This window comes from Mustelus asterias, chromosome 1 (genome assembly GCF_964213995.1).
Source record: "Mustelus asterias chromosome 1, sMusAst1.hap1.1, whole genome shotgun sequence".
NCBI lineage: Eukaryota > Metazoa > Chordata > Chondrichthyes > Carcharhiniformes > Triakidae > Mustelus > Mustelus asterias.
Window position 1 is genome coordinate 36,500,047 of NC_135801.1, and position 22,266 is coordinate 36,522,312.

General features: G+C 41.3%; 1 protein-coding gene across 2 annotated transcripts in view; it reads left to right on the forward strand.

The window, feature by feature from the left end:
- Window positions 1-22,266, forward strand: part of nudt6 (nudix (nucleoside diphosphate linked moiety X)-type motif 6) — a 232,293-nt gene that overhangs the window by 19,371 nt on the left and 190,656 nt on the right. For both annotated transcript variants that reach the window (XM_078211281.1, XM_078211273.1), the window contains exon 2: window positions 2,124-2,327. In XM_078211281.1, the coding sequence (XP_078067407.1) occupies window positions 2,124-2,327 (204 nt within the window). The remainder of the gene's footprint in view (window positions 1-2,123; window positions 2,328-22,266) is intronic.

Below are 22,266 nucleotides of genomic sequence, written 5' to 3' on the forward strand. Positions count from 1 at the left end.
ATAAAGTAAGGAATATAGAAGAAATTCTATACCTAAATAGTGATAAGAGATAGTGGAACTTGCTACCACTGGGAGTAATTGGAGCAAATAATATAAATACATTTAAGAGAAGCTAGATAAGCATATGAGGGAGAAGGGGATAAAGGATTATGCTGTTCAAATAAGATAAAAAAGAATTGGAAGAATTTGGGGTGGAGCACAAAGGCTGGAATGGACTTGTTGGGGCAAATGGTCTATTTATGTGCTGTATTTTCTGGGTAATTGCACATATGTGTGTAAGTTAAGACACATTGGCCCATATTCTCTTGTCTCCGGATCATTGGAGATGGGATGTACATTGGGAGATGTGTGTCAAGATAAAGAGGAATTCTTGATGTGTGGACATACATGGAAATTGCCCAGGAAATTAAAACTTCCAATTGGCTGATTCCCTGCTATCTGGGACCCTCCTTGAATGTCTGACCCTGAGCTCAGGGTGGGAACTTGGGCCAGATACACACAGGGCTTACATGAATAAACCCAGGAAATGTTAGACCGTTTAAAATGTGGTCTAACAGCTGAGTAATTCCACAGCGGACTCTGTCCGCGCCCCCTATCACCCACCTCAACTACCAAATTACACCCCCCAACTTGACCACCGCCTGACAGATCTGGATTAATCTCCACTCCAACACAATCCAAGCACCCAACTAGCCCCCCCCGACTTTCTATGACTATCCTCGACCACCTGACTAACCCAACCCAACTATCCATCCTGATCTAACCTGACTGTTCTGATCCAACTATCCTCTCTGAACCAACCTGGACTTCCGCCTGACCACCTGACTAACAGCACCACCCGACTACACTCCCAACCAGCTGACTACACCCACAACCCAACTTGACTGCACTCTCCAACCCGACTACACCCTGACTGCCCAACAATCTCGCGAATACCACCTGACTACCCTCTAACCTGACCCGACAATGTCCTGACCCGACAATGCCCTGACCCCCAATCACACCTCGCCCACCTATCGACCTCATCCATTTACCCACTTCACTTACTCATCCACCTCACCAAATCACCCAACTCACCACGTTACTCACCTGTCTTCCTATCCATCTATACACATCACCTACTTGTCCATCTCATCCATTCATCCAGCTACTCTTCACTCCTTTACTCTTTCACTCATTCATTCACCCACTCGCCCATCCACTCACCCATTCATTTATCCATTCAGTAATCCACATTCACTTATTAAAAGACTTGGACCTTTAAAACTTCCCTGAATATTGCAGCCAGTGCCATAAAAAGGGGCGTGACCTCTCCTTCCACCCAACTATTCCCACTGGAATTACCCAGGAGACGCTGTGCTGCCCATTTCTGTTGCAGCTCGGTATAGAAATGGATGAAATGGGCCATAGCATTGGGTCGGTAAAAATTTTGAGGGCAGCAGCAATCCACATTGCCACTAACCAGAAGACCTAGGCCATTGTTTGAACAAAGCATAGAAAGCTATCCTGTGCAGCTGGTTACAGTATCTCTGAGGTGAGACTGTTTCATGTTTAAAATGGATAACAAAACTGAAAAAAAGTTTATTTTCCCAGTGTGGACGTGCTTCATTTATATGCTCAATGTATCTAATATAAAACATTTCTGAAATGTCAGTATAGACAGAATCTAAAATGTACTTTTGGTTGTATTTTCTACATTTTGTTCCAATTGTGCGAGGGAGAGGCACTAATATGATAACAATCATCAAACATCCTTCAATATTGGAGAAGACAACTGGAATATTATCTCATTTTTACACTAAATTAAGACTTATTTTTGCTCAGAATGAACATCCCCAGAGTGAATAGTTGGTTCCAGATACACCAGATCGAGAATCTATTTTTTTTAAAGAAACTTCCTCAACTGGCATTTCAGCAATGCAACAGGCCGCTTTCTTCAGCAAGTTAGTTGTTCCTATTTATGAAAGTTTACTTAGATGTTTCAGAGTTGTTCTGAAGTAATCTTTATACCTCACTTTCCAATTGTCAAAAATAACTAATATATTGGACAGGATAGCACAATGAAAGAATGTCTGCAGTGCATGTCATTAAATAGAATATAACATGTTCTATTTAATTTACAGATGCTATCAAGCACTGGAAAGCAGAAGGCAAGGTGGCAGTCTGGCTGCATATTCCTATTCTCCAGAGCAGATTTATAGCTGCTGCAGCTGCTCAAGGTTTCACCTTTCATCATGCAGAAAAGGACCATTCTACACTGGCATTGTGGCTATCTAAAGGGGAAAACAGGCTTCCTGCATATGCCACACACCAAGTAGGAGTGGCAGGTGAGCAAAAGCTTTCAATCTTTATTAATTTAATGCAAGTTTTGCTTTATTTAGGAAATCATAATGATCATGAAATCCATAAATAAGCACTGCTGAACAAAGCCACTTCCCAGGTCAAAATCAATCTACAGCTCTATCATAGAATCAGACATTATCTTAAATGATTCCAGGACTTTTGTTCCCACTACCCTCCCTGGAAATCCATTCCATTTCACTGTGTGAAAATGCGCTTCCTCAGACCACTTCCAGGCATACATTCCTTCTGTTTAAACATGTGCCTCCTATTCTTAAAATTTTATTTGAAATATTATTCCAACTTTACCTTGCCTACTCTATATTTTATTCATTTTTGACTTGTAGGCACTGTGATGTTCCCTCAATCATCTTCTTTCAAGACTGAATAGCCCAAGTTTCAACAAGCCTTCTTCATAACTCAGTCCTCTAGTCTTATGGTTCAACCTTGTGACTTTTCTTTGTATTGCCTTCAGGACTTTAATGTCTCTCTTGTCTTTTGGTACATTGGGAATAGGACCGATGGTGCCGTCTACCCAGACAACTATATCGATATATTCTAAACAGCTACATCATGTTTATCCTCTCTTTGATGCATTTAAAAGTTTATGGTGCTCCCCAATAACTTTACAGGTTTATCTGACACAACAGCAAAGGGAAGTCCCAGCTTTGATCCCCAATCTGTTCTTAGTTCAACAGGGCTGCAGTCGAAAAACTGCAGATGGTTTTAGTGTCCCTAGATTAGGGAGTGGAAAATAAGGCAGTGTCCCCACTCTTGGTCACTATCTAGCTATTGGAAATGCATGCATTTGGATGTCAAATGTGGCACAATCAGTTGGCTGTGATGCTGCCACGGTCTCGCCTACACTTACTGTCAAAGATAGCACATTAATTATATCTGTTCGGGTGAGATGCCAAAGAATAAATATCACCTATGAACTCCAATCTTAGGAAAAAACTCTCCCCAAAGTAATTTATTACTACACTTTTAAACTCCCGCTTTCATGCCCTTGGCTCTCAATTTAGCACAACATTTCTACAGATACTAATCTTGGTCAATCACATCCTAGTCTTCACTTTTGATGCCATTGTCTCCACTAAAACCATCAGTCTCTCTTACCTTGGTCATTCTCCTGGTATGGCACTTATCTCCACTCCCTTAAATCCAAGAGAGGCAGACTTAGACATCTGTGGTGAACAAATGGATTAACGATAAATTCCATACTCTGCTGGGGACCATGTAAAGCACTGCTAAGTCCTTTCCGTCTCTGCTGAAACTACTTACTATTCCAAGACCATAATTGAAATGCAAAGTAACCCCTGGCTTCCGATACAAAATGTAAATCAGCTTTTTAAACCCCTCTCCCCAGCCTCCCCTATCCTCATCTCTGACAGCAGTACCGGAAGGGCAGAGATTTCCTGCTAAATGTTTGGAAGAGTGAAATCATTGTCCTGGGACTGACTACAAAATCTATTTCCAAGCCATCAAATCCTTTGTTGTCTTGGCAACTGTTTGAACCAGATCGATTTTGACCCTAAGGTGAACTTCCAATTACATATCGAATCCATTGACAAGTCTGCCTACTTCCACCTCCATCACATTGTCCGACCTCAGCTTTCTTCAGTTCATCTGTTGCTGAAACCCTCACCCATGTCTATGTTACCTGGAGACTTGACTATTCCATTGATCACCTGGCAGTCTCTATTCTTCCACTCTGCATAAACTTGCAGTCATCCAAAACTCTGCTGTCCATATCCCAATTAAAAACATAAAGCACAGGAGCAGGGTAGCCCATTTGGCCTCTCAAGCCTGCTCTGCCATTCAATGAGATCATGGCTGCTCTGTTTGTTGCCTTAACTCTACTTTCCCGCCTACCCCTTGTAAATCTTAATTTTTACCATGTCCCATTCACCCATCAGTTTTGCGCTTGTTCCTGGTCTGGCAGCACTTCAAGTTTCAAATGATGTTGATGGCCATGGACACTGTCATCCTCACCTGCTTTGCAGAAGCAGGTCTGATTTGAGAAGGTGGAAAATTTCAGTGACCATCTCCTTAGTGAAGCATAGCGGCCTCAGACATTGCTCATGGTTCAGCTGGAGGTGAGAAACTGCTTTCTGAATATCCTAGCTGGATAAGCTTATGTTGAGACCTCCTTCACCTCCCTCTGTACAAAACTTCTCCCTGCTGCCTGTGTTGTATCTCCTTGTCATTCTGCAGCCCAAGGGGAACTTGGTCTTTTCCTGTCCAACACTTCTGTGTGCTTGTTTGTTTATTCCAGAATTGTCAATGTAAATGTTCTGGAACAAACAGAACAAAATGCGTTATAAAAACAGGAAATGTTGGATAAACTCAGGAGGTCTGACAGCATTTGTGTTCAGTGCAACCAAATAGCAGAAAACAAGGAGGGAAAGTTCATAGTCGGTTCCCTTGGCTTGTCTCAACACAGTCCCATCCCTCCTCCACATGGCCACTGTCCCTTGTTATTCAGTTTTTCTCCCACTGAGCACTGATCTCTATTCTCCTATTAACACATTCTGCTTTCCTACCTTTTCCATTATTAACACTCTTCAGTCCCTAATGGCAGCAGTAACAGGCCCGTTGTCTCCATGGCATCTTTGTCAGTCTCTCCTTAATTTCAACCTACCACTGACTTTCCATTCTGCCCTACCCCTCTCTCCAAGTATACAAATCCTCACATTTCCATCTCTTTTCAGTTCTGTGGAATTGTCATGTGGACCTGAAACATTTACCTTGTTTCTCATTCCATAGATGCTGTCAGACCTGCTGAGTTTATTCAGCATTTCCTATTTTATTATGCATTTTATTCTATTTGTTCTAGGATATTTACATTGGCAATTCTGGAACAAACAACCTCTAAAAGCACCTGCAAACATACTAACATGTAGAGGAAACCCCGAATTAGGAACAAGCAGACCATACAGCCCATCAAGTCTGTTCTACCATTCAATATGATCATGGATGATTCTGGGGTTCAACTCCATTTTCCTTGTATGTTCCCCATATCCCTTAATTTCCTGAGAGACCAAATAAGTGTCTATCCCAGCATTAAATATATTCAGTGATGAAGTGTCTACAGTCCTCTTGGGTAGAACATTTAAAAGATTCACAACCCTTTGAGTAAAATAATTTCTCCTCATCTCATTCCTAAACGATTGGCCCCTTATCCTGAGACTTTGCCCCCATGTTTTAGATTCCCTGACCAGCAGAAACAATCTCTGTGTCTACCATATTAAACCCCTTTGGAATCTTGTTAGTTTCAATGAGATCACATCTCATTCTTCTAAATTCCAGAGATATAGGCCCAATTACTCAGCCTATTATCATAAAAGAACCCTCTCATCCCAGGAACCAATTTAATGAACTTTGGGCGTAGCCCTTCCAGTACTCTAGATATGGTGTCACCAAATTCCTGTACAATTGTAGCTAAGCTTCTTTATTCTTGCACCCCTTCAAACCCCTTGCTATAAAGACTAACATATTATTTGCCTTCCTAATTGCTTGCTGCACTGCATGCTAAATTTCAGCATCCCTTGTACAAGCACATGCAAGTCTTTGAACATCAAGATTTACAAGTTTCACATCATATAAAAAGTATCCAGCTTTTCTATTCCTACGACCAAAGTGAATAACTTCACATTTCCCCACTCTTGCTGCCCACTCACTTAACCTGTCTGTATTTTGTTGCAGCCTCTCTGTGTCTTCCCCACAGTGTACCTTTCCATCTAGTTTTGCATCATCAGCAAATTTAGATACATTATTCTCTGTCTCTTCTTCTAAGTCATTAATATAGATTGTGAAAAGCTGAGGCCCCACCACCAATCCTTGCAACATTCTGCTGTGAGTTGGGGCAGCTTTGAAAATGCAACAGTGAATGACAAGTATTTTTAACTCAACTCAGCAAACCTTAAGGTAGAAGGTTACAAATGCCAAAGTACTATTTTTGCCCAACCTTTTCAGAACCTGTACCACCGATTGCATTTGCAGATCATGTCACAAACGCATAAAGCTAATATTTCCTAAATCAAACATTGCAAAATAAGTTTCCCATGGGAGAACAGTTTTGGATCAGTGTCAAGTAGATTATGAATGCCTGATTTCCAGTCGGAGGTGACCAGATGAATGATGGGGACACAAGAAAAATATTATCTAGTTCTTTGCAAATCAACTGCTACATTTCTTATTCTTCCTTAAGATCAGGCTAAGATAGAAAGTGTTTTCTCCCTAATGTGAAAAAACTATTGGATAAAAGCAAATTACTGCGGATGCTGGAATTTGAAACCAAAAGAGAAAATGCTGGAAAATCTCAGCAGGTTTGGCAGCGTCTGTAAGAGGAGAAAAGAGCTGACATTTCAAGTCCAGATGACCCTTTGTCAAAGCTGGTCATCTGTCAAAGGGAACGTCAGCTCTTTTCTCTCCTTGCAGATGCTGCCAGACCCGCTGAGATTTTCCAGCATTTTCTCTTTTGGTGAAAAAACTATCTTCTGATCCAGAAAATTCAGCAAAGTTGTATTTGCTGTATTTGTAATAAAATAAATGGTCTGGTCTGCTATAAGCTGAAATCGTCCCAGAAAGTGCTAAAGATGCCACAATCCAGCAGATTTCATCCCAATCACTGTCACCATGGACTTAAACTGAAGTGCATAGCAACGTGGTGATAATAGGTAGGACTTTTAAGTAATTTTCAGTAAGGCATCTTCAGATGCAGCAATATAGTTTTTGTAAAGAGATCTAACCTGTTAGAAATTACATAAACTGCTAATGCGATTCATAAACCACTGTCAGTTTATATTGTTTTAGATTGAAAAGTTTTTAAGAGTTGTATGTTTTTTTAGTATACAAGGTTTTATAGTATCGATGGTGGCTCCCTCTTATAAGATCAACTTCATTTTTTGCAAAGTAATCTCAGGAAGATTATTTGTCCAGGATCCTGACCCAATATCTTTATATGCTACTTTTGGATAAATGCATCAATAAAAATATAGGACTCAGCATAAAAGTCTGATGTCAATACTACAATTTCCAAAGAAAGATCAGAGTCTAGTGCAGGGAGAATTAATTTTAACTGAATTTCACAAGGTTGGTTCACAGGATAAGTTAGTAATTTTACCAAAGGAACAACTGCAGCAATTTCATGCTTTAAAAGGTGGTAATCAAAAGGGACTTTATAGAGGATAAAAGACAGTTGACAGAGTAGAGCAGACAAATCCAGCACATTACTTCACGTCAAATAAATCCATGACAGTTGCACATGGAGACGGTGGTTCAACTGGAGAAGGGAAGATTTAGACGAGTATCATGAACTGTCTTAAACTTAAATAAAGGCAATTGCAAGGGTATGGGGATAGAGTTGGCTAAAATGGACTGGGAAAATAGCTTAAGACGGTAGAGAAATCTTGGCAGAGGTGAAAGGAGATATTTCATCATTCTGGACAAAGATATATCTAATTAAGAAATAAAGACTTTATCAGAAGGATGCGCCATCCTTGGATAACTAAGGAAGTTAAGGATGATATCAAATAGAAAGAAAAATGTACAATGCTGCAAAGATTAGTGGTGGGTCACAAGGTTGGGAATTTTTTAGAAACCAGCAAAGGGTAATTAAAAGAACAAATGAAATGGGAGAAATTGGAATATGTGAAAAAACTAGCAAGACGAGACAGCAAGTATGTAAAAAGGGAAAAGAGTAGCAACATGACCATTGGTCCCTTAGAGGGCGAGACTGAGCAATTAATAATGGAGAACAAGGAAATAGCAGAGACTATGAGCAAGTATTTTGTATCTGTCTTCACTGTAGAAGACACAAAAAGCATTCCAAGAATAGTAGGAAAGCAGAGGACAAAAGGGAGAGAGGAACTTAAAACAATCACCATCACTAGAGAAGAAGTGCCATGAAAACGAATGGGACTAAATGCTGACAAGCTTCTGGATCTAGATCTGATGGCCTGCATCTTAGGGTCTTCTGAAAAGGTCCCAGTGGTTTGGAAAATTGTAAATTTAACACCACTATTAAAGAAAGGAGGGAAGCAGAAAGCTGGAAACTATAGGTCAGTTAGTTTAACAGTTGTCATTGGGAAAGTGCTAGAATTCATTATTAAAGAGACTATTAGCAGAACATTTATAAAATTGTAGGAGTCAGGCAGGATAAACATGCTTTTGTGCAAGGGAAATCATGTTTGACATATTTATTGGCATTCTTTGAGGATGTTAACAAGCAGATGGATGAGGGGGAACTAGTAGATATAGGCCGGAATTCTCCAACCTCGCCCATGGCTGAGATTCTCCGCTCCCAGTGAATGGAGTTTTGGCTGAGCGCCGAATTCGACATCAGAGAATTCCGACCCCAGTATATTTGGATTTCCAAAATTCGATAATGGTTAACACGTATCTTGTTAACACGTTAACAAGATAAGAATTCACAGTGTTGTGAATGATGTGTCAGCATGGATAGAGAATTGGTTAACTAACAGGAAACGGAGCCAGGATAAATGGCTCCTTTTTAGTTTGTCAGACTAACTAGTGGAAGGCCACAAATATCAGGGCTGAGGGCTCAACTATTTACGATCTGCATTCATGACATGAATGAAGGAACCAACACCAATGTAGCCAATTTTTTAAAAATTCATTCATGGGACATGGGCGTCGCAGGCTGGCCAGCATTTATTGCCCATCCTTAGTTGCCCTTTAAAGATGATGGTAGTCCATGTGCTGTGGATTTACCCACAATGCTGTTGGGCGGGGGAATTCCAGAATTTTGACCCAGCGACTGCGAAGGAACGACGATATATTTCCAAATCAGGATGGTGAGTGGCTTGGAGGGGAACTTGCAGGTGGTGCTGTTCCCATGTATCTGTTGCCCTTGTCCTTCTAGATGGAAGTGAAAGTGGGTTTGGAAGGTGCTGTCTAAGGATCTTTGGTGAATTGCTGCAGTGCATCTTGTAGATAGTACACACTGCTGTTACTAAGCTTCGGTGGTGGACGGAGCACTATGAGGATGCACTGCCACATGACTCGTGCACCCTCCGCCAGTGCAGATGCACACATCTCGTTGGGTCCTAGAGATTGCTTGGTTATCAAATGGTGAGATGCACATAATGTGAGCAAGAGGAGGTGCTAGAGGCAGTGATAGCAGTGGGGAAACCCTGTTGGAGGATGCAAGACGCTCCAAGCATGACTCAGCTGGGCATAAATGCTAGCCTCAGGGGCACCCACAAAAGAGAATTTCTGGAGCAGCAATAGAAAGTGCTTCTGTCAGCATTTCTGGTAGCAATGCATACCCTCAAAGGGAGATTGAAGGAGTCCATCTCTGGCTTTAGCCCCATGATGTTTCAGATTTTGCACTGATGATCCGCCTCCATGGAAACTGTAGCTACCTACATGGAGAGGCAAATGAATGTATGCTGGCTGTGACCAATGACCTGAATGTCCAGTTTGCCACCATATGCAAGATGGAGCAAATGGTGGTTCGACGCTTGATTGAAATGTATCCAAGTATTGTCCCATTTTGTCTATCAAGAAGTGCAGGAAAGTGAGAGAGAAGACAGAAAAGGAACATGGTTATGGGAACTCTTCTGAAGACAGACCCACTTCTCATCCCTTGCACCTCTGCCCCTAATCCAATCCATCCCTTGACACAGAGCCCCCCACGTTGCCTCCTACCCCAGTGACCCAGTCTGCCCCTGTATGTGTGAGGCAGTTGCTGGCAGAACCCTCAACCCAGAGGAGTCTGCCATGAGCATCTAATCTGTCAGAGCAGGGAAATTATCAATCTGTTTGTAGCTCTGCTCAAGCCACAAGGATTTCAGCACATATGAGTAAGAGGAGGCAGATAAGAAAGATTCATTAGTTGAACAAGGGAATGACAATGTTGTTGAAGTTATATATAGCACTGTATTTGAACTCTTCATTTTCCTGCCATCTATTTTGTTGAATCTCAAGTTCCTAATGGACAGTAGTATTCAGGTGAATGATCATGACCAGAAAACATACAGAATCAAATTCATCCCTCAGCATATTATGAACAAACCCTGTGGGTTGGCAGATTAAACAAAATGAACGCCGCTCGACAATCACCAGGCAAGAGTGTTCTCTTCCTGTTGGGGAACACTTCAGCGGTCATGGGCATTCGGCCTCTGATCTTCAGGTAAGCGTTCTCCAAAGCGGCCTTCACGACACACGACAGCGCAGAGTCGCTGAGCAGAGACTGATAGCCAAGTTCCGCACACATGAGGATGGCCTCAACCGGGATCTTGGGTTCATGTCACACTATCTGTAACCCCCACGACTTGCCCGGGCTTGCAAAATCTCACTAACTGTCCCGGCTGGAGACAATACACATCTCTTTAACCTGTGCTTAACCCTCTCTCCACTCACATTGTCTGTACCTTTAAGACTTGATTACCTGTAAAGACTCGCATTCCAACCATTATTTTGTAAATTGAGTTTGTGTCTTTATATGCCCTGTTTGTGAACTGAAATCCCACTCACCTGACGAAGGAGCAGCAAGCGCTCTGAAAGCTAGTGGCTTTTGCTACCAAATAAACCTGTTGGACTTTAACCTGGTGTTGTGAGACTTCTTACTGTGTTTACCCCAGTCCAACGCCGGCATCTCCACATCATGGTATTAAGCTTTGCAGAAGATTTCCTAAATGGAGAAAATGACTGGGAAGGGGGCAGGATGTGAATCACGCCGGCGGGAAATCCGAAATCAGAAAGGCCATTTGAAATGAGTGCTGAGTTCAAACAATCCCCATTTTCACTGTTTCAAGAGTCTGAGCCTGCAGTGGGGTCTATAAATTAGAAAAAATGCAAACACTCTTAAAGGGTGAATAATTTATATTTAAATTATATGGTCTGACTTTTTTAAATCTCCGTTTCTTTAAAAGATAAATTAAAAAAACTAAGCCGTCAGTAACAGTTCTTAAAAATAAAATCTGATACACTGATTTGATTGACAGGCCATCTGGTTTTGGTTGGAAAAAGTCATTGTTCCAGTTTCAATAGCATTTTCTGTTGACATTTCCTAAAGACTGTTATTGCAGCTGAGGTCAATTTAAATGTTAAGCTGAGTTTCAAAACCTACAAAATCACTTTCTGAGTAGGGGGTTCTGAGCGCAGTTCATTTGACAGTTTAAAGAGGCTACTACAGGATTAGCTCTATTTGATGCAGGTACTAAATGGTTTGTTTTATAACCGATTAAACACTTGTAGGAATTTAGAAGCTTTGAATGGGTTTAATGAGTAGGAGTTTTTTTCACTATCAGGTTTGCGTGAGAGCTGTATTAGAATGTTATAATTTATTTTCACATAGCTTCTGAGGTCTGCCCATGGGTGAATGGTTAAGGAGGTGGCATAGGGACATGAGTTGGCATGTAAGGGTTGAAGGAGCATGGGGGTGGATGTGGAGCATTAGTTTACAAGGAGGAGTCATGGGAGGTGAGGGCTAGTAAGCCTAAAAGCTTCCAAAACAACTGGGACAAAGTCTCAGAGAACCATTGCGGGCTTTCTAACCATCCTTCAATCAGCTCCAGAGTCAGGGGCCCAACTCTGTCGGGCACACCTCACTAGAGCAAACATTGGGTATAAGGGGGCCCTTAATACTGAGGTGAGTCTACTGAGTCGGCAAATTTCCTGACTCTCACTACTGCCTCGATAGTGAAAATGTGGCCCTTTTTCGCAAAAGGGAATCGAATTAACACTTAAAGGGGGAATTTGGAAGACTATGGGGAAGAGCAGAGCATTGAGATTATCTGTATAGCTCTTTCGAAGAGCTAACATAGTCAAAGTCCATATATGATTCTGTGCTGGTGGGTAGGGGAGCGAAGGTGTCATTGTACTCAATTCCGTCATGGTAAGATTGAATGGATTTGGTCTTTTTCTATCTACCATTTTCATGTGCTCATATGTCTTGGTTTTTATTCTTGGTAATCTGTATCAGAATAATTGAAATATATCTCAATTTTTAAGGTAATTACATTTTGAAAAGCTCACAGAGAAGCTTAGGTACACCAATGCTCAGCAGGAAATGATAATGCAGGATAACATGCAGACTTTAATAACATGGTCAGACTAGGAAATCTTATTAAAGTTATTTCAGGGCTGAGATGTATCAAATCCTTGAAACATACTGCAGCTTCTGTTGTTCTGTGTAAAGGGGACGTACAGGTAGTTCTATTCCATTTTCCGTTTTTTTGGCTAGGACATAGCACCATAGGAGATCAGCAGGCTACTGTAATCAAATCATGTAATTAAAAAATTTTAAGCATAGGGCAGGATTTTCCATTTGTGTCGGGACCTAGATGGTGAGGTCAGTTGCCAGTCCCAAGCCCTCAGCATGCCGGGAACAGTAACACACCATCGATCTTTGTAGAGTCGGGGAATTAGTGATCAATGTGACGATGTGCCTTTAAGAAATGTAATGGGTCATTTTTTTATGTAGGATCTGTTTTAGCAGTTTGTTTTTATTACATCGGTCCTGTATCCAGCAGCCTTATACTGTTACTGCAGCAGCATAACTGCTCCTAATTGTTAGAATGTTGATTTTAAATGGAACCAATATTGTTCTGTTATTTTAGTGTTTCCATGGGGTTTCACAGAGAAAGACTAGATTAGGTTGATTGACAGGAAAATCAAGTGAGTGGGTGGAGCTAGACTTATACGGAGAAATCAAGCTCAGATGCTGCTTGGAATTATTAGAGAGCAGTGTCTCTCTTTCTCTCTCTGGAGTTGGAGACTGGAATCTGCCAGGAAATAAGTCTCTTTCATAGAAATCATAGGAATCCTACAGTGCAGAAAGAGGCCATTCGGCCCATCGAGTCTGCACCGACCACAATCCCACCCAGGCCCTACCCTCATATCCCTACATATTTTATTCACTAATCCCTCTAACCTACGCATCTCAGGAAACTAAGGGGCAATTTTATCATGGCCAATCAACCTAACCCGCACATCTTTGGACTGTGGGAGGAAACCGGAGCACCCGGAGGAAACCCATGCAGACACCAGGAGAATGTGCAAACTCCACACAGACAGTGACCCGAGCCGGGAATCGAACCCAGGTCCCTGGAGCTGTGAAGCAGCAGTGCTAACCACTGTGCTACCGTGCCGCCCAATCTTTCTCCAAGATTCTGCTGTTTGGGGGTGGATCTTTCTCTGAAGATGTTTGTATGAGAGTCAGAAGGTAGGTGTCTGTCTGGATCTCTGTCCAGAGCTGTTAAAAGTCTGAAAATCTAGCATCCACATGATCATATCTGTCTTTGGTGCTTGCTGGTTCTGAAGAAGGGATTTATGTCTATGGAGTACTGCATACAATTGGAATTATAGAGATAGCTAGCTATGAAGAATTATAACTTGTCATGTTTAAGCATTTAAATTGGTAAATGTTATGCGAATTCCTTTTGTTATATTCTAACTGTGTTCTTAAATAAAGTTTGTTTTGATAAAAGCTTCCTAGTGGGTCAATTGAAACATACCTGGAACAGACTACCTTGTGCTCACCCTAATGGCAAAATTATAAAAAGTTAGGGTCATAATATACCTTGTGGCTTCTGATATGGTCCCTAACAGTCATGGAATGTGCTGGTCATCCAATAATGGACAATGGGAGGCTCCAAAGCTTGGAGGGCCAATGGCAGGTTCCCCCAGTATTGGCACATTGACAGCTCTGCCTCACAATGGAGGCACCCTCCAAAGAAAAGATAAAAATATGTAACTTTGAAAAGGTCAACAACTGCCTGGCTATGGTGGTGGAAGAGCAACCCTTCCACTTGCCAGCTAGCAACTGCCTAGAGGCCAAGATGGGTGAGGTCTCTAGTGGCATGAAACATGTCTTTTACCCACTCTTACAACTTGGAGGTTGTCTTGTTTAACTGGCTGTGTTTCAGCCATTGTATGGGGTTTCATTTGCCAACTGGAAAATTTCACTTGCCACAAAAAGGGGTCTTAATAGGCCCCCTAACTACCTCAACTGCCATTCACCGCCAACTGGGCCTTCCCAGAAATGGCTTGGGGATGGGATGGTGCCAGCAAACCGACCAGCTTGTCTTAGTCCCTGCCCATATTGGCCTCTGAAAATACAGCCCTTAGTTGCTATCGTGTTAAGTACTGTGATTTAAACTACAAGGACAACAGGTTTTCTTTCACTGCATAGTGCAAGCGGTTGACATACCTTGTATCCTCCCTTATTTAAAGATAGAAAATTGATGGAAGTAAAACTCTCCGTAATTACAGATTTTATAGTATTTGTACTCTGCAACCATTTTGTCAACACATTTATTGGCTATATAAAATGTAGCTATTACTGAAGAAGAGGTGTAGTTTTAATTCTGACAGCAGATGGCAGCATTTGAGATAGTTGTCCTGTTCCGGCGTTTGTCCAGAACATGTTTGAACATGTTTTTAAAGGTTTAGGCACCAGGGAAGGAAAAAAGTTAGGTAATTCCACAATGATGTTCCCTAGACTGATTTGCGTAATATATTGTATAAATAAATGGATTTCATTTCATTTCTGATGAGAAAGATTAGACTTCTGACTTGTTTGTTTATTTAAAACTTAGAAAACCTGCCACTTTCATTAAGTCCCCAATCTCATCCACTGACAGGCAGGGGCTTGGTGATGTGGCAAAGAAGGAAGAAACTCATAAGGTGAGTCATATCTAGGCCATGTTAGGCTCATTTATGCCCCTCCACTTATGAAGCCCAGGACGACAGATACCATTGAAGTGAATCATCTTATTCACAGGAATTAGGGATAAATGGATCTTTGCCTTATTTATACATGCTTCTGAAAACAAACTTTATAAAAGAGAATAAACAATGAACAGCACATTGGATACCATATTTATGTAATGGAAAAAGTGGACTGATTAATGTGTGAATGTCAGTCACAAGTTTGCTACCAAGGTCCTATTTACGAGACAGATATTGGCTGACTTATAATAATGGTTATGGGGGTAGAAATTCCAGATGATTCTCCCAGTGTCCCACTGTTGCTTCGGTAGACGATTGGCAGAAATCCTCAGGGAACAGCATGAATGGCTAGTTTTCTGTTTTTACCAGAGAATCTCCTGTGAAAATTCTAGGTGCACCATTCCGGGACCATTTTTAATTGATTAGGTTAAAATTATTCAGTGATGACAATATGACTACTATCAGAGGAATATTTGTTTTGCATCCGAATTTATGCAGTATTTTGTTGAGCACAGGCAGCTGTTACAGTTTACACAGTCACACATTCCACTATGTCCTTCTGTGTAATGAAAGCAATTTCATGAAAAATCACATTTAATGGGTTTGACAATGAAGCACACAGTATCTTTAAGCCAAATTGTTTTTCCATTTCATCTCAATACGTCATGAAAATTGGACTAATTGATCTTTCTTATGGTGCTATGAATACACTTTTTCCAATTGGTGATATATTATCTATTTTTCTAAGCCTTTTTTTACCTGCAGAGACATCTGCATTGATTGATGTCTATTTGGAATTTTCTACTTATTGTTTTCCCATATGGAAAGGATACACTGATATATGATCACAGCATTAAAATTAATGAATACATCCACATGAAATCATTTGATGAAATTTGCCTCAAATTTTATTTTTGTGACATATATTGTTTCAACAAATTTTAACATTTTTACAAATGCCACATGAAATTGAAAACGAGAGTCAACTGAGGACATGAGTTCATTATAGATTTTACCGAAGTAAATCAGGAATGTTACAGCACTCTGCAGGCCATTTGATCCATCAGGTCTGTTCTAACGTTCTCCAGAGGTCAGCTGGTGTAAAACCACTCTCATTCATTCCCAGGTATTAATGTAAAGGCAGAATCAGATTAAATCTTAATCTTTGTCTTTTCAACACCAATCAATCTGCTGTATTTTTAAGGCACTGATTTAAGTCATAAGCGACAGCTTCCTAGTTTTTCTTTTTCTTTCTAGATTTAAGATAGTTTAGAGCTGAAGGCACAAACTTGTAAAGGAAATCAAACATCTTCATCAGTATTCTTACTATGCCTCGGGTAATTTTTTTAAACTAATTTTTTACCTCTCCACCTTTCCTGAACGTTGCATCCAAGGGTGGGCCCAGTAATAATCTAGTAATTTACCCAATAGACATATATCCATATGCAGGTGGCAATGGGCTACCTGAATGTACTGGGTGTCGCAGTTGAGTCTAATCTTAGCCTCCGCCAACATCTTATGTAAAAAGCTGTCACTGAATGGTGACCAGCGTTTAAGTGTGAGCTGATTTTTCAACTCCCTGGCCAATTATAACATCCACAAAACCACTCCAACTGAAATTGAGTTAACTCAGTATACACTCGCAAAAGAACCGTGAACTTTCCTTCTCTGTGTCTCCTCTATTTGGCTCAGCTAATCACTGGATAAATTTGCACAGCCATCATGGGACCCGTCTTCAATTTATAAAATTTAATTGCAGAGTTTATTTTGTTGTGAATTTCAATGGCAACCATCAAGTATGATGTGGAGATGCCGGCATTGGACTGGGGTAAGCACAGTAAGAAGTCTCACAACACCAGGTTAAAGTCCAACAGGTTTATTTGGCAGCACTAGCTTTCGGAGTCTCGGGCTCCTTCATCAGGTGAGTGAGGACTTCTGTTCTCAAACAGGTCATATACAGACACAAACTCAATTTGCAAGATAATGGTTGGAATGCGAGTCTTTACAGGTAATCAAGCCTTAAAGGTACAGACAATGTGAGTGGAGAGAGGGCCAAGCACAGGTTAAAGAGATGTGTATTGTCTCCAGCCAGGACAGTTAGTGAGATTTTGCAAGCCCAGGCAAGTCGTGGGGTTACAGATAGTGTGACATGAACATCTCTCCACTCACATTGTCTGTACCTTTAAGACTTGATTACTTGTAAAGACTCACATTCCAACAATTATCTTGTAAATTGAGTTTGTGTCTGTATATGACCTGTTTGTGAACACAAGTCCTCACTCACCTGATGAAGGAGCATGAGACTCCGAAAGCTAGTGCTGCCAAATAAACCTGTTGGACTTGAACCATCAAGTTGCTTTCTCCAAACGTAAAATGTTCTCCCCTCTTTTTTGAAATATTGCTGGTATGGTCAGAAGTAATATTGCAGTTACTCATGGTACTTTTTGCATTGACAAAGTAACTTTGAGAATTCATGCGTGCACACTTACTCAATGCTCTGCTCACCAACAGGATAAAATATTAATGATAGGGAAGATCAGACGAGGGCATAAGCTGTCTCTGAACATGAAAACAATTCACTCTTTCATTCAAATATGTGAGTAGGATAAACTGATTAAGTATAGACCAGTTAGTCTAATATCCAAAGTGGACAAATTCTTAGGGGGCAACTGTAACATATTTTGAGATTGCTAACCACATCAATTTTGCAACCTGCCTGACTTTAAACCCATTAAATGGAGAGTAATATTGTGTGGGATGTAAAACCTGTATCCTATCTGATCGTGTGGAGTTAGTTTAAAATGGTGGCAAGATGACACAGTGGTTAGCACTGCTGCCTCATAGCACCAGGGACCACTTCTTGGTCAACATTGCTGGTCCAACTTCTCCTAGAATGCACCAGTGAAGTCCCTCAGCCGCCTCTACCAAATGCTCTAACTCCTGTTTATCACTGGAGGTGATCTTTCGCTTCCCACTTCTTGGTAAATGTTCCTGGTGCAACTTCTCCCAGAATGCACCAGTGAAGTCCCTCAGCCACCTCTACCGGATGCTCTAAATCATGTTTATCCTGTCCATGTGCAATGCATCTTATAGATGGTACACACCCCTGCCACTGTGTAATGGAGGGAGTGAATGTTAAAGGTGATGGATGAGGTGCTAATCAAGCAGGCTGTTTTGTCCTAGATGATGTCAAGCTTTTTGAATGTTGTTGGAGCTGCACTCACCCAGTCAATTGGAGTGAATTCCATCATATTCTGACTTGTGCCTTGTAGATGGTGGACAGGCTTTGGGGATTCAGGAAGTGAGTTACTTGTCAGAGTCTCCAGCCTATTTTATGTCAGTATTTGCAGTAGAGGGAGAGGCCTGCATGCCAAATATTGTAAATAAATGAATATTGATTCAGGACTGAAGAAAATTAACATACGCAAAATGAAGTAAAGGCATCGCTGGTGAGGCCAACATTTATTGCCATTCCTAATTGCCCTTGTGAAGGTGGTGGTTTGCCACCTTCTTGAAGTGCTGCAGTCCATGTGGTACAGGTAAACCCACAATGTCGTTAAGATTTCCAGTGAAATTACATTGAATAATAACAAATCCTCAGCACTAGATAGAACATAGAACAGTACAGCACAGAACAGGCCCTTCGGCCCACGATGTTGTGCCGAGCTTTATCTGAAACCAAGATCAAGCTATCCCACTCCCTATCATCCTGGTGTGCTCCATGTGCCTATCCAATAACCGCTTAAATGTTCCTAAAGTGTCTGACTCCACTATCACTGCAGGCAGTCCATTCCACACCCCAACCACTCTCTGCGTAAAGAACCTACCTCTGATATCCTTCCTATATCTCCCACCATGAACCCTATAGTTATGCCCCCTTGTAATAGCTCCATCCACCCAAGGAAATGGTCTTTGAACGTTCACTCTATCTATCCCCTTCATCATTTTATAAACCTCTATTAAGTCTCCCCTCAGCCTCCTCCGCTCCAGAGAGAACAGCCCCAGCTCCCTCAACCTTTCCTCATAAGACCTACCCTCCAAACCAGGCAGCATCCTGGTAAATCTCCTCTGCACTCTTTCCAGTGCTTCCGCATCCTTCTTATAGTGAGGTGACCAGAACTGCACACAATATTCCAAATGTGGTCTCACCAAGGTCCTGTACAGTTGCAGCATAACCCCACGGCTCTTAAACTCCAACCCCCTGTTAATAAAAGCTAACACACTATAGGCCTTCTTCACAGCTCTATCCACTTGAGTGGCAACCTTTAGAGATCTGTGGATATGGACCCCAAGATCTCTCTGTTACTCCACAGTCTTCAGAACCCTACCTTTGACCCTGTAATCCACATTTAAATTAGTCCTACCAAAATGAATCACCTCACATTTATCAGGGTTAAACTCCATTTGCCATTTTTCAGCCCAGCTTTGCATCCTATCTATGTCTCTTTGCAGCCTACAACAGCCCTCCACCTCATCCACTACTCCACCAATCTTCCATCTGACAGTTTTAAAGGAAATAGTTAGGAATGTTGCAGATGTCCAAAGTATAATCTTGCCATGCTCTCTTGATTGAGGAAATGTTTATTTATATTGGAAAATTGTGCATATTATCTACTATTTAAGTAAGGTGAAAGAAGAAAATTAAGGAATTATAGACCAGTTAGCCTAATGTCTGCTATCAAGGAATTACCAGAGCCTATTAAGGAATTGTAAGTGGTAGGTCATGCCTGAAAAACCTGATTGATTTCCTTGAAGAGGTGACAGGGGAATATCTATGAATGTTATTTATGTAAACTACCTGAAGGCAATTGATAAAGTCCCTATGAGACAACTTGAAGGCAGCGTCCAATATGGGCACAGGGGTGTATGACCAGGAGACCTCTTCTCTCTCTCTCTCTCTCTCCTCCTCCTCCTCCCTCCCCCCCCCCCCCCCACACACACACACACACACACACAACCAGTCCACAGGACCGACAGCTTTTGCTGGGCAGCCTGGAAACTTGGTGTGGGTCTGTCCTGATGTGGGAAAAATCTAGCAGCGGCAGGAAGAGGCTGTGAAGTGGCCAGTAATTGGCACTTAATGTCCTCAACTGATGAGCAGATCGATGGGTAAAGTACCCGGAAGGGTAGGTGGTGGTCAGAAGACAAATATGGTGCTACTGGCATGAAGGTCAATTTTATACCTGCCTACAATCTCAACCCCACCGATGCCCCTCTCCCTAGGAGTGTAAAATTCCAGCCTTGGATACATAGATCAAAATGTTATGGACAGGTCCAGAAAGTATTCATTGAGTTTTATGGAATGCTGGCCTTTTCATCTCGAGGATGTAGAATACAAGAGGTACAAGTCATGCTTCAGTTATACAAAGGTCTGGTAGCACAACAGTAGCACTGTGAGCAGTTCTGGGCATCAGAGGGGAATTTTCCCATTATGCCCACCAGCGGGCAGGGGGAGGGGGGGTGGAGGGACGGACGGACCATGCAAAGATCCATTGACCTCGGACTGGATTTTCCAGTTTTGGGGCGAGCATGGCCGGAAAATCCCGCCCCAGACCTTTTTGAAGGGTCTGCTGACCTTAGAAACATTCAGCCGAGATTTACTAGAATGATGACTTCAAGGGTTAAACCATGAGGGGAGATAACACAAACAAGTTCCATTCTCTGGAATTTAGTAGGGTAAGGGCTGATTTAACTGAAGTTTCAAAAATGTTAAGGGGAACAGATAGAATATATAGGGAATAGCCAGTTGCTTGCTTGTAAGCCTTCATCACTGATAATTTTATCCATTCACAAAGTTCTGTGCAAGTTCAGACAAGATAATTCTTTCACTAATGCCTTTTCTTGTCTTCTGCTCTGTGGAAAATTTATTTGTTTCTGTCTGCCAGCGATTAGGAATTACTGTGCATGGAAACTACAATATTGTGTCCTATCACTACGTGTTAGTACACTAAAGTCACTTCCTAGTAGGATTCAACATCCCTTGCAGTCATCTCCCATTTAAAACCATTGCATGAAACTGTATTGTGCTATTGGAATGGAATAACAGCAAACACCTCAAATGTCCGATTATCAGACTGGATTTGATTCAGGTTTCTGTACTATACTTTCATCTGTTTCTCTCCTTCCATTTCCAAGACATTTTTATTCCATCTGGTGTATCTTTGCCTTTGAGATGAATTGCTCCATGATTTCTGTTTCAAGTAAAACTTGAAGGTAAAAGTTCTAAATCACTCTGATAACTGATCTTAGATAAATCCCGTTAACTGTATTGCTTACTGAGAAAGGCACAATTTGAGGCCAAATAAACTGAATAGAAGGATTTTACAAACTTATTCAACCTTATCTTAAAGAACAGGCCGTCATACATGCATTTACAGTAAATGTACAGTTTAAACTGACTTTAGCTGAACTTCACTATCACAAGTGTTCCCAACACAAGCACCAATTACTTGTTTCTCTTCAGCACACAACCCATTTATTAACAGGGGGCGGGGAGGGGGTGAAAAAGAAACAAAGCAGGAATTAATTGAAGAAGCAAAGTACCAAAAGGAATTAGTGAAATTTTAGAGTAAGGTTAAGAGCCACACCACAGAACTCACTGGCTGCTGAAGTGAAAATAACATTTATTGGGTAAATAAAAATACATTTAAATTACAACAGTTTTCATTTATTTGCTCCAATGTCCTTCACAGAGGCATTGTCAAAAAACAAAAGAAAATTGGCACAAAGCTAAAAGAGGTGATATTGGGAGGGTTAAAGAGATGGGATTAAAATAGATGAGTGAGTTAGAGAAGCAGAAACAATTGAGCATGAGTTCTGGTGACCTTTAAAAGCAAGGTTACCAATTGTGTGCCAAAAGGAGGCGACCAGAATCAAAAAAATGAAGAGTTTGGTGGATGAGTTGGGTTGGGGAGAAGTAATTGTAGAGCTGGAGGAGGTTAAAAATAGGGAAGCATGGAGCCATTAAAATACTTAAGTATTAGAATTTTAAATTCAGGTATTAATAATGCCAGTGTCGACCAATAAAAAATGGTGATGTGCTGGATTGACTTGGTGCGGAAATGGGGTAAATGCATGTGCCAGTCTTTACAGAGGATGAAGGCTAGCCAGGAAGGTGTTAGCATTAACAAAAAAATGCTGGATTACTCCAGTCAGGCAACATCTGTGGCGAGAGCAGCAGAGTTAATGTTTCAGGTCAATGAGCTTTCATCAGAACTGGAA